Genomic DNA, 16,397 nt, shown 5'->3' on the forward strand with positions numbered 1-16,397 from the left:
AACACTAAAGAAGGCTTATAGCTACAAAAAATGCAAGTCCTGGTTAACCCAATTAGGGAATGGTTTATTCTCATTAATTTCTTTGTCAGAAAAAAGAAAGTACAACTATCTTCTATCTTGTAAGGTATATAATCCCACTGAATATATTCTATCTGCTGCTATCATCTTTAGTACTGCTTTCCTTCACTTCTTTGGATAGCTATAGCAGTTATGGTCTGCTTTTTGTCCTATAGGTGATGTGGAAAAGCAGTCAAAGCAAATACAAAAATCATATATAAATGTCACAGTGCAGTTTTTCCACAGTGAAATATACTGTGTAGGATGTGCAAACAGGGCAATAGTGCCATGTTTTCATCTGTGTGATGCAAATTTTGTAATATAAATGTAAATAATCAGTATCCACACTTAAGAGCAAGATGAGTTATTCTTGTGGTAAGGCTACTGCTCGGGTAGCCTGGAAGATGTAGTAGAGGACCATAAACCACCATTAAACCACGCTTGTCTTGGTGTTTCACTTTTTAAAAGCTTCAGCAACGGAGATTCTGCAGCCTCCCTCTGAAAACCTTTCCAATTATTCTTGGAGGTGGAAAGCCTCTCCCCAAATATCACAAATCTACTTGAACTCAGCATCTAATTATATCAGATGCCAATACTGACCATTGCTATTTATGATTCAGTTCTTAGGGACAAACATACACTAAAATGAGGACTTAGAAAGCACCTCTTTAAGTGCAGTGTTCAGACTATCAAATATAGGTTTTATATTTCTAGCCCTGTATAATCCCCAACAATTTAGCCCAAAATAATTCAGTCATGTAATATTGTTGATCCTCTTCAACTGAATTTTCAGTTTACCCACTTACATGTACGTGTATACCCACTTACATGTACGTGTATAATTATCTAACACACAATTATTATGGGTGGCACAAGCACAGAATACATATGCTTGTAAGAGATCTGGTGTTAGTTTTGATCTTTCCACGCATCCAAACAGTTTCTGTACAGCAACTGCGAGAGATCATTTAGGTCTGATGCTCTCCCCAAGCACAGGAACTTCTGTGCACAAGAAGCAGTCATGTGGAAACATTTTTACAGCCACTCAAAATTAAATTCAAGAAAGGAGAGAAAATTCCTTACACTGAGCCCAGATAATTTGAGATGATTTATTAAAAGGAAATTTTTTTAAAATTATCTTTTAAAATATATTCATGTATGTCTAACTTTTAGCATCATTAGTCTCAGATGAGTCTTACCAAAGCAGGAGAGGATGTTTTTATCCTATAGAAACCATTCACTCAAAAAGCATCTGTGATTATTGCAAAAATAGTTATATTTTGACAAATCCTATTTTAGCATAAAAGAAAACAGCAGTCTTTAAACTTTCATGAAGTAGTTGCTATTATTGTTGACATAATTTGTTTTCAAGCAGAATTCTTTAAAAATTTATTCAAACCTATATAAGGGAAAGACTCTCTCCCTAATCCTGACTAAAGATCACTTCTCTCAAAACAGAAATTAATCTTTTTTTGGATTAATTATTTCTATTTATATCACAGAAGAATGCGGCTTGAAAATTGGAATTTCAGGCTCCATTGCATTGCTGAAAATTTAACTAAAAATACTCTAGTCTCCACACTTTAACAGAATTTTAAATTATTTTTATATTTTTATCATGACACTCTATTTGTGATGAAAATCCTTCTTTCATTTACCAAGCTAAAAGTTAGACACGACCCCAGTGAGTCAAATATATAATTGTCCAAATTCCTTAACATAAATTAGAGTATCTTTATAAAATGCACTTCACCTCTTAATGAATATATGCCAAAAGAGTAAATTCCATTACATCCTTTTGATGTTTTACAATAGTAGCACCCCAAAAGCATCAATCTGCCTCACCTTGTTCATGGTTAAATGGAAATATTTGTTAAAAGGTAGGGCTTAACCAATGCACTGGAGATACGTGCTTAGCCTGGGCTTGAAACGTCATCCTGGTATCACCATGCAGAAAATTTTTGTTCAAAGAGGAAAGATCAAACAAAGTCTTCAGAGCAGTATATCCCTGCTGTTTGTTTTGCATACCACAGATTAAAGAGGGTTATATTTTAAATTCCAGATTTATCATCTTTTCTCACAAAAGGTCCATGTGTACAAAATGCAGTTTCAATATTCCAGGAATCCTTGAGAGGGCACTAATCACAGGAGGAGTCAGGAATGAGAAGTCACCAGCTGTAACTTAAAATGTAGTTAATCCCACTGATTAACAATAGCACTTTAGAAATCCAGTGAATGATAACTATTCCACATATAATATATAAAGTAATCACAGGGCTCTTGGAGATATGAAGTATAAGAAGGATATAAGAGTATCAAATTATCCATGTTTATTAATAGTTCTCTGGATTTTTTTTTATTTAGAATAACAGCATTGATATCATGCAAAAGAAAATTAATGCTACAATGCATTTTTTTTAATGATGAATACATTGTTTTCCAAAGTCATGGGTATAAGCAAGAGAAGTTCATGTCACTAACAATAAGGCAAGATAAATTTTAATTCAGCGTATTTAAAATCTAGCTGCTAGGTGTCCTGCTAGTGGCACAATGCAATTTAATGCAAAATGAAAAGAAAGCTTATCATCAAAATAAATTGCGAAGTAGGTACTACAATATTAATATAAATTTAACATATAATCCTTCGTAGCCAAAGACCACTAAGATACATATGCAAGGACAAAAAAAGTGACTGTTGTTGCTGAGTGTAGAGTTCAAGACTCTTGAATCGTGCAGTAACAGTAGAGGAGATGAGTCTGTTTCTGGATATTTTTATTAGAGAAAAACAAAACAGTTGACAGAACATATCCTCCTTCTAAATTTGAAAAATTAGAGCTCAAAGAATACTATAGAATCAAACTTATAGAGGTGATTCATAATACATGTCCAATGAATTTTCAGTGAAACTAGCTCTTCTCCATAGGACTTTTTCATTAGGATATGTGTAACGGAGCTGCAAGGATCCTTGAAAATATCACTGACTTCAATGTATTTGGTTTTGTTGTGAGGGTAATGTGGAGGGTTTTTGGGTTTGGGGTTTTTGTTTTGATTTGGATTTTTTAGATGTTAACTCCTTGTCACCTAGGGGTTTTTTGTGCTTTAAATTAATTTTTTTTTGTTTTCAGAACTATGCAAAACTTATTCCTGGAGCTACTGTTGGACGACTACAGAAGGATTCTGGAAATATTCTCCAGTTGATCATTGCTGCATATCAGGTAAGATGGTTATAATGCAGTCTTTTCCTTCATGTTTCCGTGTTCAAAACTGCCTTGCAATTTGGTAAAAACAAGTGTCTTTGATTCTTCTTATGCACTGATTACATCATTTTTTAGTGCTAGGTGATGACCTTCACAGGAAAGGTTGTGTTCACTCCGAGGATTGAGGAAACACAGAAACAAAATTCCTATAACCATCTGTCATGCCTTGGTTCTGCTGGGATGCTGAATTTAAATCAGTGTCTCATCTGTCTTGCCTTCATCATAGTCCTTTATTTCACACCTACTTCTAAGCCTTCTTTAATATTCAGGTCTCCCAATTCTGCACCTGGACAGGCACTCAACTCCCCCCCCATTGGTAGCTGCCCAGAGCAGACATACAATTGCCTTGAGGGAATATCTGGGGAAAAAGCGCTATCCCATGCTTAGTGCTCTTCTCTGCTTTAGCAAATTGGTGCTGCCCCTGTGAGGCTGTTCTGAGGTTTTTAAAAAGGGGAACACAGAAGCCAATATGGATTTGTTTAGATAATATCAAGACTTGAATGGGTTTGTTTAGGTAATACAAAGAAATACTGTAACGATGTCAGAAACATAAACACAGCGCTGCTCTTCAGAGCTTTGTTTGTAAAATGCATTCTGGGTGCCTGTTTCTCTTCTGTCAGGGGAATGTTCTTAGACAGTTGTACAGCTCTTTACTCAGATATATTAATTTATATATATGCTGATATACAACAGATTTCTCTCTTCCGTCTCAGCCCATTTTTTTAAAAACCTGCTCTACCAGTTGTCTGCAATGACAAACAACTCTTTGCAAATAGCTTCTACTTCTTTCCTTACTTTTTTCTCTGCTTTTTATTCTATCACCTGAATGAGATAATCATCACTATGCCAAAATTATTTTGGACTTGGTCATAGGAAAAAACCAGATTCTTATGACTCTTATAACTCTTATGAAAGTAATACAATTGATGAGATAGGATTTTTTAAATAAAATACAAAGTACCAGAAGGTTCTCCATTCTATGGAAAATTATATAAGGAAAGAGCTACAGGGCTAGTCTTAGGAGTTTACAAATTGTAATAAATACAACTGAGGGAATTTTTACCTGGGGAAAGCCATTGCTGAACTTTGAGTGACAACAGGATTTCACTAATGGATTCCAACCTGCTGTTAAGTCCCATCTGGTTCCTATCAGGATTTCTCCAGGATGGCACTCTAACATATAGGCAGAGGTTCCTACATTTAACAGCCAAAATATCATTTTGTTGTCCAGTAAGTAACACAAAAACACACAAAAAAATGTCCCAGGTGCTGGTGCTGTAACATCAAGTGCAGAAAGGTGCTTCACTGGAACATTGCTAATGAGTGCATCCTTGCCTATTCCTCTTCGCATCTGCTTATGTTCCTATTGTCCATGACTTTTTTTTTCCTACTCTCATTTTTGAACCTGCTGATTTTTCAGCTTCTGTCGCCTTCTATGGCACAAAGGGCTTCAGTCACACTGTGTCAAGATACATTTTTCTTATTCCTATCTTAACCTACTCCCTAATCCATTTCACGAAGTCCACTTTAGTTCTGGTGTTACAGCTTTGCATTCACCTTATCTTTATGTCTTCATGATTTCATAATATTTTAAGACTAAAGCATCTGCCACCCACTGTCCAGTCTTCTCAAGTGTTCAGTCTCAAACTGGACAATCCCAGCCTTTTAAGTGTCTCCTTGGCTCCTCCATGCCCTTGGTGACTTTATCTGACAGTATCTTTATGCTCCCTGACTCTAAAAAGTGTTTTCTCACATGTGGAGACCACAAGAGCTTGCAATGCACAATAGAGGGCACACTGATGCTTATATAAAGACAAAATTATGCCCTCTGTCTTGTTCTCAGCCTCCTTGCTCATATACTTAGGACATTGTTGGCTTTTTAGCTGCTGCGTGCTTTGAGATGACCAGCTCCCAGAGCTGTCAGTGGAGATCACGATGCAGCTCCTGAGCTGTTTCAGCTGATCCTGTTTTCACCCATCCCGTGGACATGGTTTGGAGGGAGCTCTGAGCTCTGTGATTGCTCCACTCTAGGAGTAGCAGGGAGGTGATGGCAGAAAGGGTGCTTCTGCCTTTGGGCCATAACTCGTCGTATCGTCATCCAGGTACAGCGTGTCCAGACAGTGCACCAGGGCAGCACATAGGTTCTTAAAATCCCACATACATGTCAAGATGTAAAATGTGTACAGGTAGCAACATGTCACACTCAAAATTTTCCTCAAGTCCATCTTATTACACATAACTTTAAAGATTAAAAATCCTATTGCTTCAAGACTGAAAATCTTCCAAGCAGGAAACACAAAAACCACCTTATTTGATGTAAGTGAAGATACCTGATTTTGGGTTTTTTACCGTGAATGGGGAAGTGAAGGTAGACATACAGTTAAAAATCACATGCAAACCTGAAGATCTAATGCCACTTTTGTCGGACACTTTTCATGATACTCTCAGCAATGTAATTCAATGTCCTGTATCTCTGCTTCTTTACTCACAAAAAAGGAATAAATAACTCTTTGTCCCTCAGGGTAGACTTAGATTAAATCTTTTAACACTTTTAAAGTGTTTTTGAGTATTTGCTTGCTGTGCAAACACAAGGTTTGACAATGCCATTCAGCATGTGTTGCCATCTAGAAGCTTCAGAGAGGAAGTAAGAAAGTTAAGAAAGTCTGAGCTGTCAAAATATTTGTTACAAGGAGTTCTCATGTTCTTTCCAAGTATGATTCGTTTTCTTCTGTAAGCATGTTTCTGTCTGTTTTGTTTAGCATTGAATTCCACATAACTTTGTATTGCAAAGCTATAGGCTAAAATGCATTCTGACAGATAGCAGGCCGTTTGATTGAAGCCATTCCAAGATTTTTAAATTTCAGAAAAATTCCACTTGTTGTTTTTTTTTCCCCAGTGTTTGATCCTTTCATCTGTAAGAAAATGACACCAAAGAAATAATATATTAGAAAAGACAGGTAACACAAAGGCACAAGTATGTAACACTGCTTCATGTGTTCTTTCATTCAGAAAATTATTTGAACCATAAATGTTTCTCTGTGAATGGCTTGAAGCTCACTAAACTGTCTGCTATCTGTCCTCAAACTATAGTCAGGCAGCTCAGTAAATTTAAAACATCATTAGAAGTGCTCACAGATATTAAGATACAAAAAATTCAGATTTGTTTGTTTGAGCCTTGTAGTTTTGCAGATGGTGGAGGAGGGACTATTGGTGATATTTCCTGTAACATTAGCACATACCAACACTTACAGTTTTATCTAGATGTTTACTATGTTTGGTCCTTTCATGAGAGACCACCTATTGCAAACAAATTATTATCTATGATTCTCTGTGTTGTTTCAATAGCAACTTAAGTGCCTATCTCTAAAAAAAATGTAAAGGGAAATTTGGACATATCTAAACCTACCAACATTACCAACCTGATGCCTAGGGCAGAGTTTTACAAATTTTTGGGGAATCCAGGACATGTACAAAGGACAGGGAGTTGTTGTCTATGCAGGTTTATGCCTATTCTACTCTTACTTTGATTTACCCCACCAGACCTTTATTCCAATGAGTCATCCTGATACTTTTAGTAGAATGACTCACTGAAGTAAGGTCAGCAAGCTCCTCATGCTCTGATTGAAGGGCAGGGGGTATTTTGTAAGTAATTAGGCTCTCATGAGCACAAAGTCAAGTCAATGAGATGTTTATTCAGCAGTTGCTGAGGTACTTTTGAAAAATTTCCATTTACTGGGTCCACAGGCCAATGAAATCATAGGGAATTTCCCCATGGTCTGTGATAGGCTTTGGATTAAGATTGTGTAAGCAAAGTTGCTGTAAAATATTTTAAAGACTTAAAATATAAAACCCTAGTATGAGCAAGTTCAGGAAGAAAGTTTGTGAATTACGAAATGAAAGTTTGACTTAACAAATTGATTTAAGAAATGGGAATGTTGTTGAACATAGCTTGAAATAGCACATACAGCTCATGAAGCAGGAATTTCCATCGGGAGAAGAAAGGAAGGGAGGGAACAATATTGACACAGGCTGGCTAATCAGGAAAAGCCCAGAGCTAGCAATGCAATCGGGGACACAAATCCTCACCTCAGTAAGATCAGACCTAAAGGAAAACCTGTATCAGTCAGCAGAGTCATGAAAGATGATTTAATAGAACATTGAATTTGTTCTCCTGCAAGGGCAGGAAATAAGTCCTGTGATAGCGGATATTAAACTGATACCACCATTGCTTTCCACTGAAAGCCAGGTCTATTGGCATTTGCTTTGTTTTGCTTGTTCCCCATTTTTCTTGCAATACAGAGGTCTGTAAACAAAGTGGCAAAACACAGGTTTACTTTTGTGTTAACTGGGATAAGTTACAGTCCACATTACTCAGATGCAGAACACTGGCAGAGCTTGGCAGTGTTATCACTCCATTTATCTCACTTTTTTTCCTTGAAGGAGCTGAGGTCTGAGGTGGAGTTGGAGATCCTTGGAGAGACAGAAGGGCTCAGTCTCTCCTTCACGGCCATCTGTAACAATGGGACCATTTTTCCACATCAGAGAAAATGCTCTCGTGTGAAAGTGGGAGACACAGTAAGTACAGAACAAATTCTCAAAAGACATCAAGCCAGAGAATTTAGGACACCAAGGCAGAGAGATTTTGTTAAATAATCTTCCTCCAAGAAAGTTACCAAAAAGCAGGCAGTATCTGTTGCTCTGTCTTGAGTACCCTGCAGAACTCCCTGTGCTCCAACTCCTAACAGCCCCTATTCTCTCTTCCAGGTCTCTTTCAATGTGACTGTAAGTCTCCCTTCTTGTGAAAAAAACAGAAGACATCTCATGATAAAGCCTGTGGGGCTCAGTGACATGCTGGAAATGGAAATACATCCCCTATGCAGCTGTAACTGTCAAGCAAAGGCCGAGATGAACAGCCCAAAATGCAACCAAGGGAAAGGATCGTTCGAGTGCGGGGTGTGCGTCTGCAGCCCGGGCTATGTGGGGCCGCACTGCGAGTGCGACGAGAGCTCCCTGGGCACCAGTTCCTGTAAGGGCTCAGCTGGTCAGAGCTCCTGCAGCGGGAGAGGCGACTGCTACTGCGGGCAGTGCGTGTGCCACCCGTCCCCATACGGAAAGGTGTACGGGCCTCACTGCGAGTGCGACAACTTCTCGTGCGGGAGGCACAGAGGGCTTCAGTGTGGAGGTATGGTCCCTTGGTGCTGTTTTTAGTGTCTGCATATAGAGCTTTATTGACTCACCCTTATCTGCGAGATTGTGAATTTGTATTTTCATCATATATTCAGTTGCAACCAATTCTGTATAAAGTGTAATATTTCTGAATGGTCTTTAGGCTTAAAACAGTTTTTTCCTGGGCTATACCATTATAAATCAGAAGTATTTACCTGTTAGGTTGTGCACTGTCAGGAGACAAGATCTGTGTGGAGGACTAGTAAAGAGAATGGAGCTGCACTCCAAACAAAAATTTGATCCTCTGGCTTAAAACTGAAAATGCTGGGAGAGAAAGAAAGATGTTTGGAAGAAAGGTTAGAGAGGGGAAAATATTTTCTATTAAGGAGAATGATTTTAAAGGTCATAATTCAGATTCTTATTAAGAGACTGATCTGAAGTACAATAAATGTTTTTCCAGGCAATGGTGATTGTGACTGTGGGGAATGCAAGTGCCACAGTGGATGGACTGGGGAATACTGTAATTGCACAACTGACACCAGTGCCTGCATTGCTGAGGATGGGACACTGTGCAGTGGCAGAGGAGAATGCATCTGTGGGACGTGTGCTTGCACTCATCCAGGGGCTTCAGGCCAAACATGTGAAAAATGCCCTCTCTGCGGTGACCCTTGCAGTTCGAGATGGTAATGTGCTGGTTTTACATCTCTGATGTTTGTATCATGCACGTATCTATTTCCTATGCTGCCTCAGGAGTATGTTTACTGCTGTGTCTGTAAATTGTATTTACAGACCAGAACCCAAGAGCTTCTTTGCCCTTTGAGAGGGATAGTCATAATTCATATTTCAACCATTCCTGATCACTACTCTAATACAAAAGGACTTTATGGAAAACAATTAAATCACCTTCAAGCAGCACAGGTAAAACTTCACAGTTCCACTGCTGTCCCTGGCTGTACAAATAATCAGAATGGTGACCTTATACGACATCAGATAAAAACAGACAAACCTCCTTTCAGTCCATAGTACAGAATAAAAATGTCCCAGCATAGCTGCTACAGCAGAAATGAGGACTTGCAGAAAAAATTGGCATTTGTATTACCATTCTCATGCATATGAATGAATAAGGTAGTGTTGTCCACTCAAGCTTTACACATCTGCAAATTCATAGTCCAAATTCAGTTAAGCTTGGCTGAATTAAAAAGGCACAAGTATGATAAACTAGGTAATAGTCTGGGGATTAATCAGTGGGTAGCTGTATGTCATGTGTAAGTTGGTGATAAATTGATTGTAAATGGTTAAATGTCTTCTCTCCACTGAGCATACAAAATTTATGTAACTTTCCTGCTGTGATGCGAGGTGAATGCTATGGTGCATAACATGAAAATCAACCAAAAATACTCGAGTTGTGAAGCTGACCACTCTAAGTACATCATTGCTCATGCTTGTATTAAATGAGTTCTTGCAGGGCTACAGTTCAAACTGGGTAGTCTTCAGTAGAAATTTAAGCTAGAAGTTGAATTAGGCTTCACAGAACACGTTATTAATGACCCTAGCTTTGCTTTCTGAGTGCTGAGCAGTTTCAGTTGGATGTTTCATGATGATGTTCTGTCTCCTTATTTAGAGTTGAGGCCCATTTCTCTTCCATACCAGCTCCCCACCATTGCATTTTCATACCTGTCATTGCAGTCTACACTGTATCTAAGTGAAAAGCTATTCCATGGCATCTGATTAAATCATCAATCTGTTTCTGTTAGTGCTAAATTTGACCCACAAAAGTAAGCCTCTCAGTATGTTCAAAGCTGTAAGTAAAGAGCACTTCTGCATGCAACTGCTCTAAACATGAAGGACGGAGCTGCTGCTTTGCCCTGCCCAATTTGGCAGAGAGTAAGAAATATAAAGTTACATGATAGGCATTACATTATCCTGCTTAAACATGTATATTGTATGCAATGTTAGGTCTTTTCTCTCTACTTCAGTGTCCTCCCATGCTGAAACGCAGGGAACAAAGAGCCAGGAGAGAGAGAACTTTGGGAATACCTGGGTAGGGTAACCAAGAGAGCTGAAAGACCAGTTCAGAGGGGCTGGAGATCAATGGCTAGGCAGCTGAGAAAGAGAGTGTGTTTTAAAAGAAACATGGCAAATACGACAAAACCAGCAACACTGAGTTTGTCTCCATGAGATAGAGGCTATCCCATTACCTGCTCCCTTTACTATTCACCATCTACAGAGCAAGTGATAAGGTCATCTGCATCCTCTGAAGATAAACTCAGCACCCTCAGCATATTCTTCCCATGGATATATGTAACTCAATGCAACAGGACAGCCACGGTTTTTTGGGGATGTTTTGCTGCAAAGTTTCCCTTCCCCTTCCTCCTTCCCTTACCCCTTCCCCCTTCCTCCTTCCCTTCCTCTTCCTCCTCCCCTTCCCATTCCTCCTTCCTTTCCCCTTTCCTTGCCTTGCCTTGCCTTGACTTGCCTTCCCTTCCCCTCCCTTCCTTCCCTTCCCTTATGCAGTCAGTTCTTCAGATGGCTTCTCAGAGTCTCACATTCAAGAGACAACTATTGAGACACCTGAAAAGTGTTTTAATACATTATTCAACAGACTTTCAACAAAGGTAGGCTTATACCAGGTGCCACAACTTGATCTCTTTGAAGTCAGTTTCAGATATCGCTCATCTGATAGGAATTTCTTCACCTGGTATTTTGTGTAAGAATATTTAATGTTCAGGACATTTATTTTTGAAATTTTTAAAAATGAGTATTGTGTGTGACTAACCACATGTCTTTGATAGACCTCCATGAATAATGTTGCCTGGGGTTCTGTCTGGTAGCTAATAAACTGGGAGAGAATAGAGGACAAGACAGAGCTTATCCACAATACCTTTATTCAGGTGGGGTTTTTTTTGCTTGGTTTTGTTGGGATTTTTTTTGGTGGCAGTACCTATCATATTCCTGAGAACTACTGTATCCATAGCAGGAGACCTTTTATTTAGCTTCCTTTTAAAATGCAGATGCACACATACTGGCTTTTGTCTTGTTGCTTTGTGACAGGCAGAGATTGATGAGCTGCTGAATTATTTTCCACAGGAGCTGTGTGGAATGTCACTTGGCTTCCGATGACAAGTCACTGGGAGATTGCAGTGAAAAATGCAAATTGGTCGATGCAACTGTCAGCATCGCAAAGGGTTGGTATACTCAGTCCTCCTTTCTTGTGTGTGTGTGTGCTTAGTGGTAGGTTCCACTTCCAGTAATTTTATATTTGAAAGTAGCCTTGTTTTTCTGCTGTGGAATTATTTTATGGCTCATAAGGCAATTACTGTCTGTCTATGGTTCTTCTGAGCCAAGTAGGAAATGCAGAACAGGGCTGGTGTTACCCTTCCAGGTTAATTAACATATTGAGTCATGCCTATTTTCTAAGAACTTTATGCAGAAAAGTATAGAATTTAATAAATACCACTCCCTCCAAATCAATGATTGATGAAAGTCCTTGAGTTTAAGTTACTCCTGTACCATGAGTTCCAATGGGGCTTCTTCTACCATACAAATAAAACCTGACTCAAGTCCTTAGGCAGACCCATGATTAAAGCTGGTGACTAGACACAGCCCTTTAACCTGTGGCAAAGACATTTCTCGTATTCTAAAAGGCTAAGTACATCTTCCAGTTATTCACTTTAATTCAAAGCTGCCCTCCATCAACAGAAGTTTCTGGAACAGTAATTAATCTTGAGCGAGATAATATATCAGAAAAAGAAACCCAAAAAGCACCAAGATCAAAAAGAACAGTAACAAACCTTTAAATGAAAGAGTGCATATTTTAGTTTCCTGCAGGGAAGACACTTGCCTGTTCAACAGGTAGTCTGTATTTATTCTAATGGCAATTCTAGTCCCAAGCCTGTGGCACATGCAATTGTTAAGTGAGGCAGGACATAGGTGTGTTATATCCACATCACATATGTACCATAACCATTAAATAAGACAAATGTAAGAATAAGGATGATATTGCAGAATCCTCTGTGCATGTCTAAGGTTTGTGTCTGCAAGCTGTTGGAAGGCTATCCAGAGCTGTGCATGCAGAAATGTCATCACTGATGTACGTATTTCCAGGAAAGCTACACCTTTTGTTTTTAATGACAATACTCCACAATACAGAGTTCAAATGTCACAAATATTGCCCTTGTAAGGACAATTAATTCCAATTTTGTATTTTTTATCAAAATTATTATCGTGCTTTGCCTTTCTAAACATCAGTATTTGTTTATAAATATAAAAATATCTTTACGGGCTTAAAAAACATATAAACACTTTTATTGTATCTCTGTAAGGTTTGCAGGTTGCTGTTGTCAGATGGCACATATTTGTAGCTAGGAATATATAAAACATTCTATTTTCAAATATAATGAATACTGATCAAGAGCAGAAATAGCAATTTATATGTCTCTGTTCACAAACACAGAGGTCACTGTTATATGAGCATGACAATAACATCTCCTATTCCTGCTTATTTCTTTTTTTCATGTCCTATGCTTCCCTGATTGGGACTGTCAGCTACTTCTTTAGGTTTAAAATTTATTTGCAGCAGTTACAGTAAGTACTGTAGTGAAGACTGGATAACTGTTCCCATCTGGACCTCTAAAAAAAAAAAAAAAAAAGATGAAGCTGTTGCAAACTGTGTTTCATGTTAAAAGCTTGTGTAATACCTCCAAGGATTTGTTTTGGCATGGAGGTAGCCTCATTAGGAAGTCCTGATAGGAAAAAAATAACCTGCAAAATACGAATTAAAAAATAATCATAGAATAAACACTATGACTTAAACAAAACCCAACGATTTGAAAATGCAATAACTAGCACACCACATAATATTTAAGACAGAGGATTGAGCAACTTCATATGGTAGTCTACTTCTTTCTTGTTTATGTTTCAGTTTCTTTAATGTTTCAAGGCTTTTAGGGGGGAAAAAAGCAATAGCTTTAGTTTAAGTAAAACAGTAGCACTTAATTTCATTTCTCTCTTGCATGTGTATGTTGGAATACAGTGAGTGGAAGTGTGAAGCAAGGAAAAAAGGGTAGGCTTTACATTTTCCTGTTTCCTGGGAATGCCCATTTTAGGCTCTGAGTCGTGACTTTCACCTCCTCTGCTTTAGTTCTGAGGTTGCCAGGGGTTTCTCTTCCTGCTCCCCACAACACAATGGGTCAGCCATTCCCCTTAAGGCTCCATCAGGGAATGGGATGCCCAGCAGCTTTGGAGGTGCTGATGGCTTCACATTTGCTGGGCTTATCTCCACAGAGGGCATCACTTTTAAACATTTATTTTCATCCACTTTTAGTACTTGAACATTTAATTTAGGCTAATCCTTCCTTTGCCAGATGGGTGCAAGAGGAGCCCTCGCTACTCAAGAGGAACCACTATTCCTAAAAGGTGGTTCCTGCCACCACCCCAGCCACAGGGCACCAGGCTGTTCCTGCCAAAAACCCAGCAAGGACAGTTACACTTTCTTTGGAGAAACTGAGTTTTTCCTCCCCCATAGTTCTGACACCTCACAAATTCCAGGTGCAGCAGCAAAGTGGATACTGGAACCTGAATAAACCTCTATATCAGCGCTGCTCTGTTGCGACTCAAAATGAGATGAACTCTGTTCGAAAAAAGCATTTTGTTGAGCAAAAGGCAAACAAGAAAGGGCATAATGACATTTAAATTTGCAGTCAATTTTTTTTGTTGAATCTTTTATATTAGTTTCTGTTAGGAGTCTTTCATGCTTTGAGTCTCCCTCTTGCCACCGTTACTCAATTTCTCCTCCAGTGTGACTCCAGTGATTTAAAATACAATTGAAATTAATAGAATTAGGCTGCAGGCAGAAGTGAGAAGAGTATGATGATTCACTGCAGAATGCAGAAAATTGCACAGATGTAAATTACAGGAATTTACCTACCTAGGCAAATTTTTGTCCTGATGAACTGCAAATAATATATGCAATATAATCTCTTAGTGATCCTTCATCCTAAAAATAACATCAGAGAAACAAAAATATTAACTGTAAGATAGGTTCTGAATAGCTTGAACAGGCATCTTTGCTTTCATTTCTACATCATTGCACATAATCATACTTCTGTTTCCCTTGGTTTCATATTATGACATTAAATTAAAAATTACTATTTAAAAATATCTAATACATGTGCAGTTACTGCCTTCTGGATGATATTTGGAATATGCTTACAAATTTTTCTCTGTCTTCAGAATAGCTAACAAGTACTTTTTTTTATTTTTTTGAATCTGCTTGCTTAAAGGAGTTGGGAAAGTACAAATATTGCACAACTTGTGACAGTGTTACTGGAACTGTGACCCGGCAATGACAGCCATCAGTCTGCAGTTTGTGGCCCTTCTAACAAAACCAAATCTTGTTAAATCAGCAAGTCTTGGCTGCCTGTCACCTTGCTAGATAATACATTGCTCTGCCATCAAGGACAGGCAATAGGTTAAATACAAGAATTGCAAATCAAGAGCGTGTTTCCATTAAAATCCAACCAGATGTGATTCTCTTTTTAAAACAAGCAGAGAAAGGGACTAGGGTAGTCAATACTGTCATATTTTCTATGGTGTTTAATTGTGTTTTCTATAAGACCAAACCTTAGGATAATAAGTAATATGAAGAAGAAATAGAGCAAGAACTTATTTCTTTATGTACCATAGGTTTCTTTATAATCCATTATTGCACACAGTTATAAGATATTTTTGCTCTGTAAAATATTTTATTATGGTTGCACTCAAAATTATGGCAATTTTTGATTGTCTTCTTTGCTTTATATTGTCCCTAAAAGCCAGCTTCCTACTGTCTCCCTGTCCTCTTTTAATGATTTTTTTCCCAGCAGAAAAGCTCCCCAGTTAGGAATAATCTGGAAGGAAAAAAGTGGATTAAGCTTTTGTGCTGATTGACAGTAAGTGGAGAGACAAATAAACAAGGGCAGACTGTCATCTCTGGTCACTTTATTTGCTTCCCCTGGAATCACATTACAAAAATCCCAGAACTGCAGTTTTCTGTTATTAATCTCTATTTACTCTTGTGACAGTACTGGACACACACTGACCTTTGAGGGGGCTATTGTGGAATAAATGAATGGCAGCCCTTCTAACAGCATTCACTGCTGTTTGATGTATGTGTATCTACTTCTGACACGTGATCTAGAGATGGCAGGAGTAGCTGTAAGCCAAAGGAACATACTTGGTTCTACTCTTTACTTTGTCCTGTAATTTGGGACTACTACATTTCCTAGACAGATGGCAGTTAAGCATCTTGGAGGCACTTCCAATTCATTGAAATTCACGGCACACTAATAGGATTCACTAGATGGTCAGTGCAGATTGACAACATCAAGATCAGTTCTTCAGAAATATAAGTGAAAAATCAGAAACTAAACAAAATTGGGATTGGTAGAAAAGCCATCAAATTTAGTGGAAATCCTGAGAGTACTACTGCTTTTATCTCCCACTCTTTACCATGCACAGATGAGGCTATGACAAACATGATGCCAGCAGTCTCCCTTGTTATTAAATGTTAAATTTAATTTGATCTGATGAATGACTTCTTTCCTTCCCTCTGCAGATTATTCAGAGGATAAATCCATTTCCTGCTCTTTGCAGGGGGAAAATGAATGTATAACCACATTTCTACTGGCTGTGGATGAACAGGGAAGGACAGTCATTCATAGCATAAAACAGAAAGGTAAGCAGTGAATATTGCTTTTTCTATGTGAAATCTGATTTAAAACCACAGACAGGGTGAGCAATTTAGAAGCTGAGCTCTTTTAAGCAGCACAGCACCTCCTTGTGTTTGTAGCTCTTCTCTGCCCAGCCAAAAGAGCATGAGGACATCCTCAAGTACTTATTTAATGCAGTGGTAAAATAAATACTTGACCTTTCATGAAA

The 16,397-nt window shown here is 38.3% G+C and overlaps 1 protein-coding gene across 4 annotated transcripts in view; it reads left to right on the forward strand.

The window, feature by feature from the left end:
* Positions 1 to 16,397, forward strand: part of ITGB6 (integrin subunit beta 6) — a 49,568-nt gene that overhangs the window by 25,836 nt on the left and 7,335 nt on the right. For all 4 annotated transcript variants that reach the window (XM_050340141.1, XM_050340140.1, XM_050340139.1 and 1 more), the window contains 6 exons: positions 3,183 to 3,272; positions 7,755 to 7,889; positions 8,079 to 8,496; positions 8,941 to 9,163; positions 11,568 to 11,665; positions 16,075 to 16,194. In XM_050340141.1, the coding sequence (XP_050196098.1) occupies positions 3,183 to 3,272; positions 7,755 to 7,889; positions 8,079 to 8,496; positions 8,941 to 9,163; positions 11,568 to 11,665; positions 16,075 to 16,194 (1,084 nt within the window). The remainder of the gene's footprint in view (positions 1 to 3,182; positions 3,273 to 7,754; positions 7,890 to 8,078; positions 8,497 to 8,940; positions 9,164 to 11,567; positions 11,666 to 16,074; positions 16,195 to 16,397) is intronic.

This window comes from Myiozetetes cayanensis, unplaced genomic scaffold (genome assembly GCF_022539395.1).
Source record: "Myiozetetes cayanensis isolate MyiCay16 unplaced genomic scaffold, myiCay2020 scf9, whole genome shotgun sequence".
NCBI classification, from domain to species: domain Eukaryota; kingdom Metazoa; phylum Chordata; class Aves; order Passeriformes; family Tyrannidae; genus Myiozetetes; species Myiozetetes cayanensis.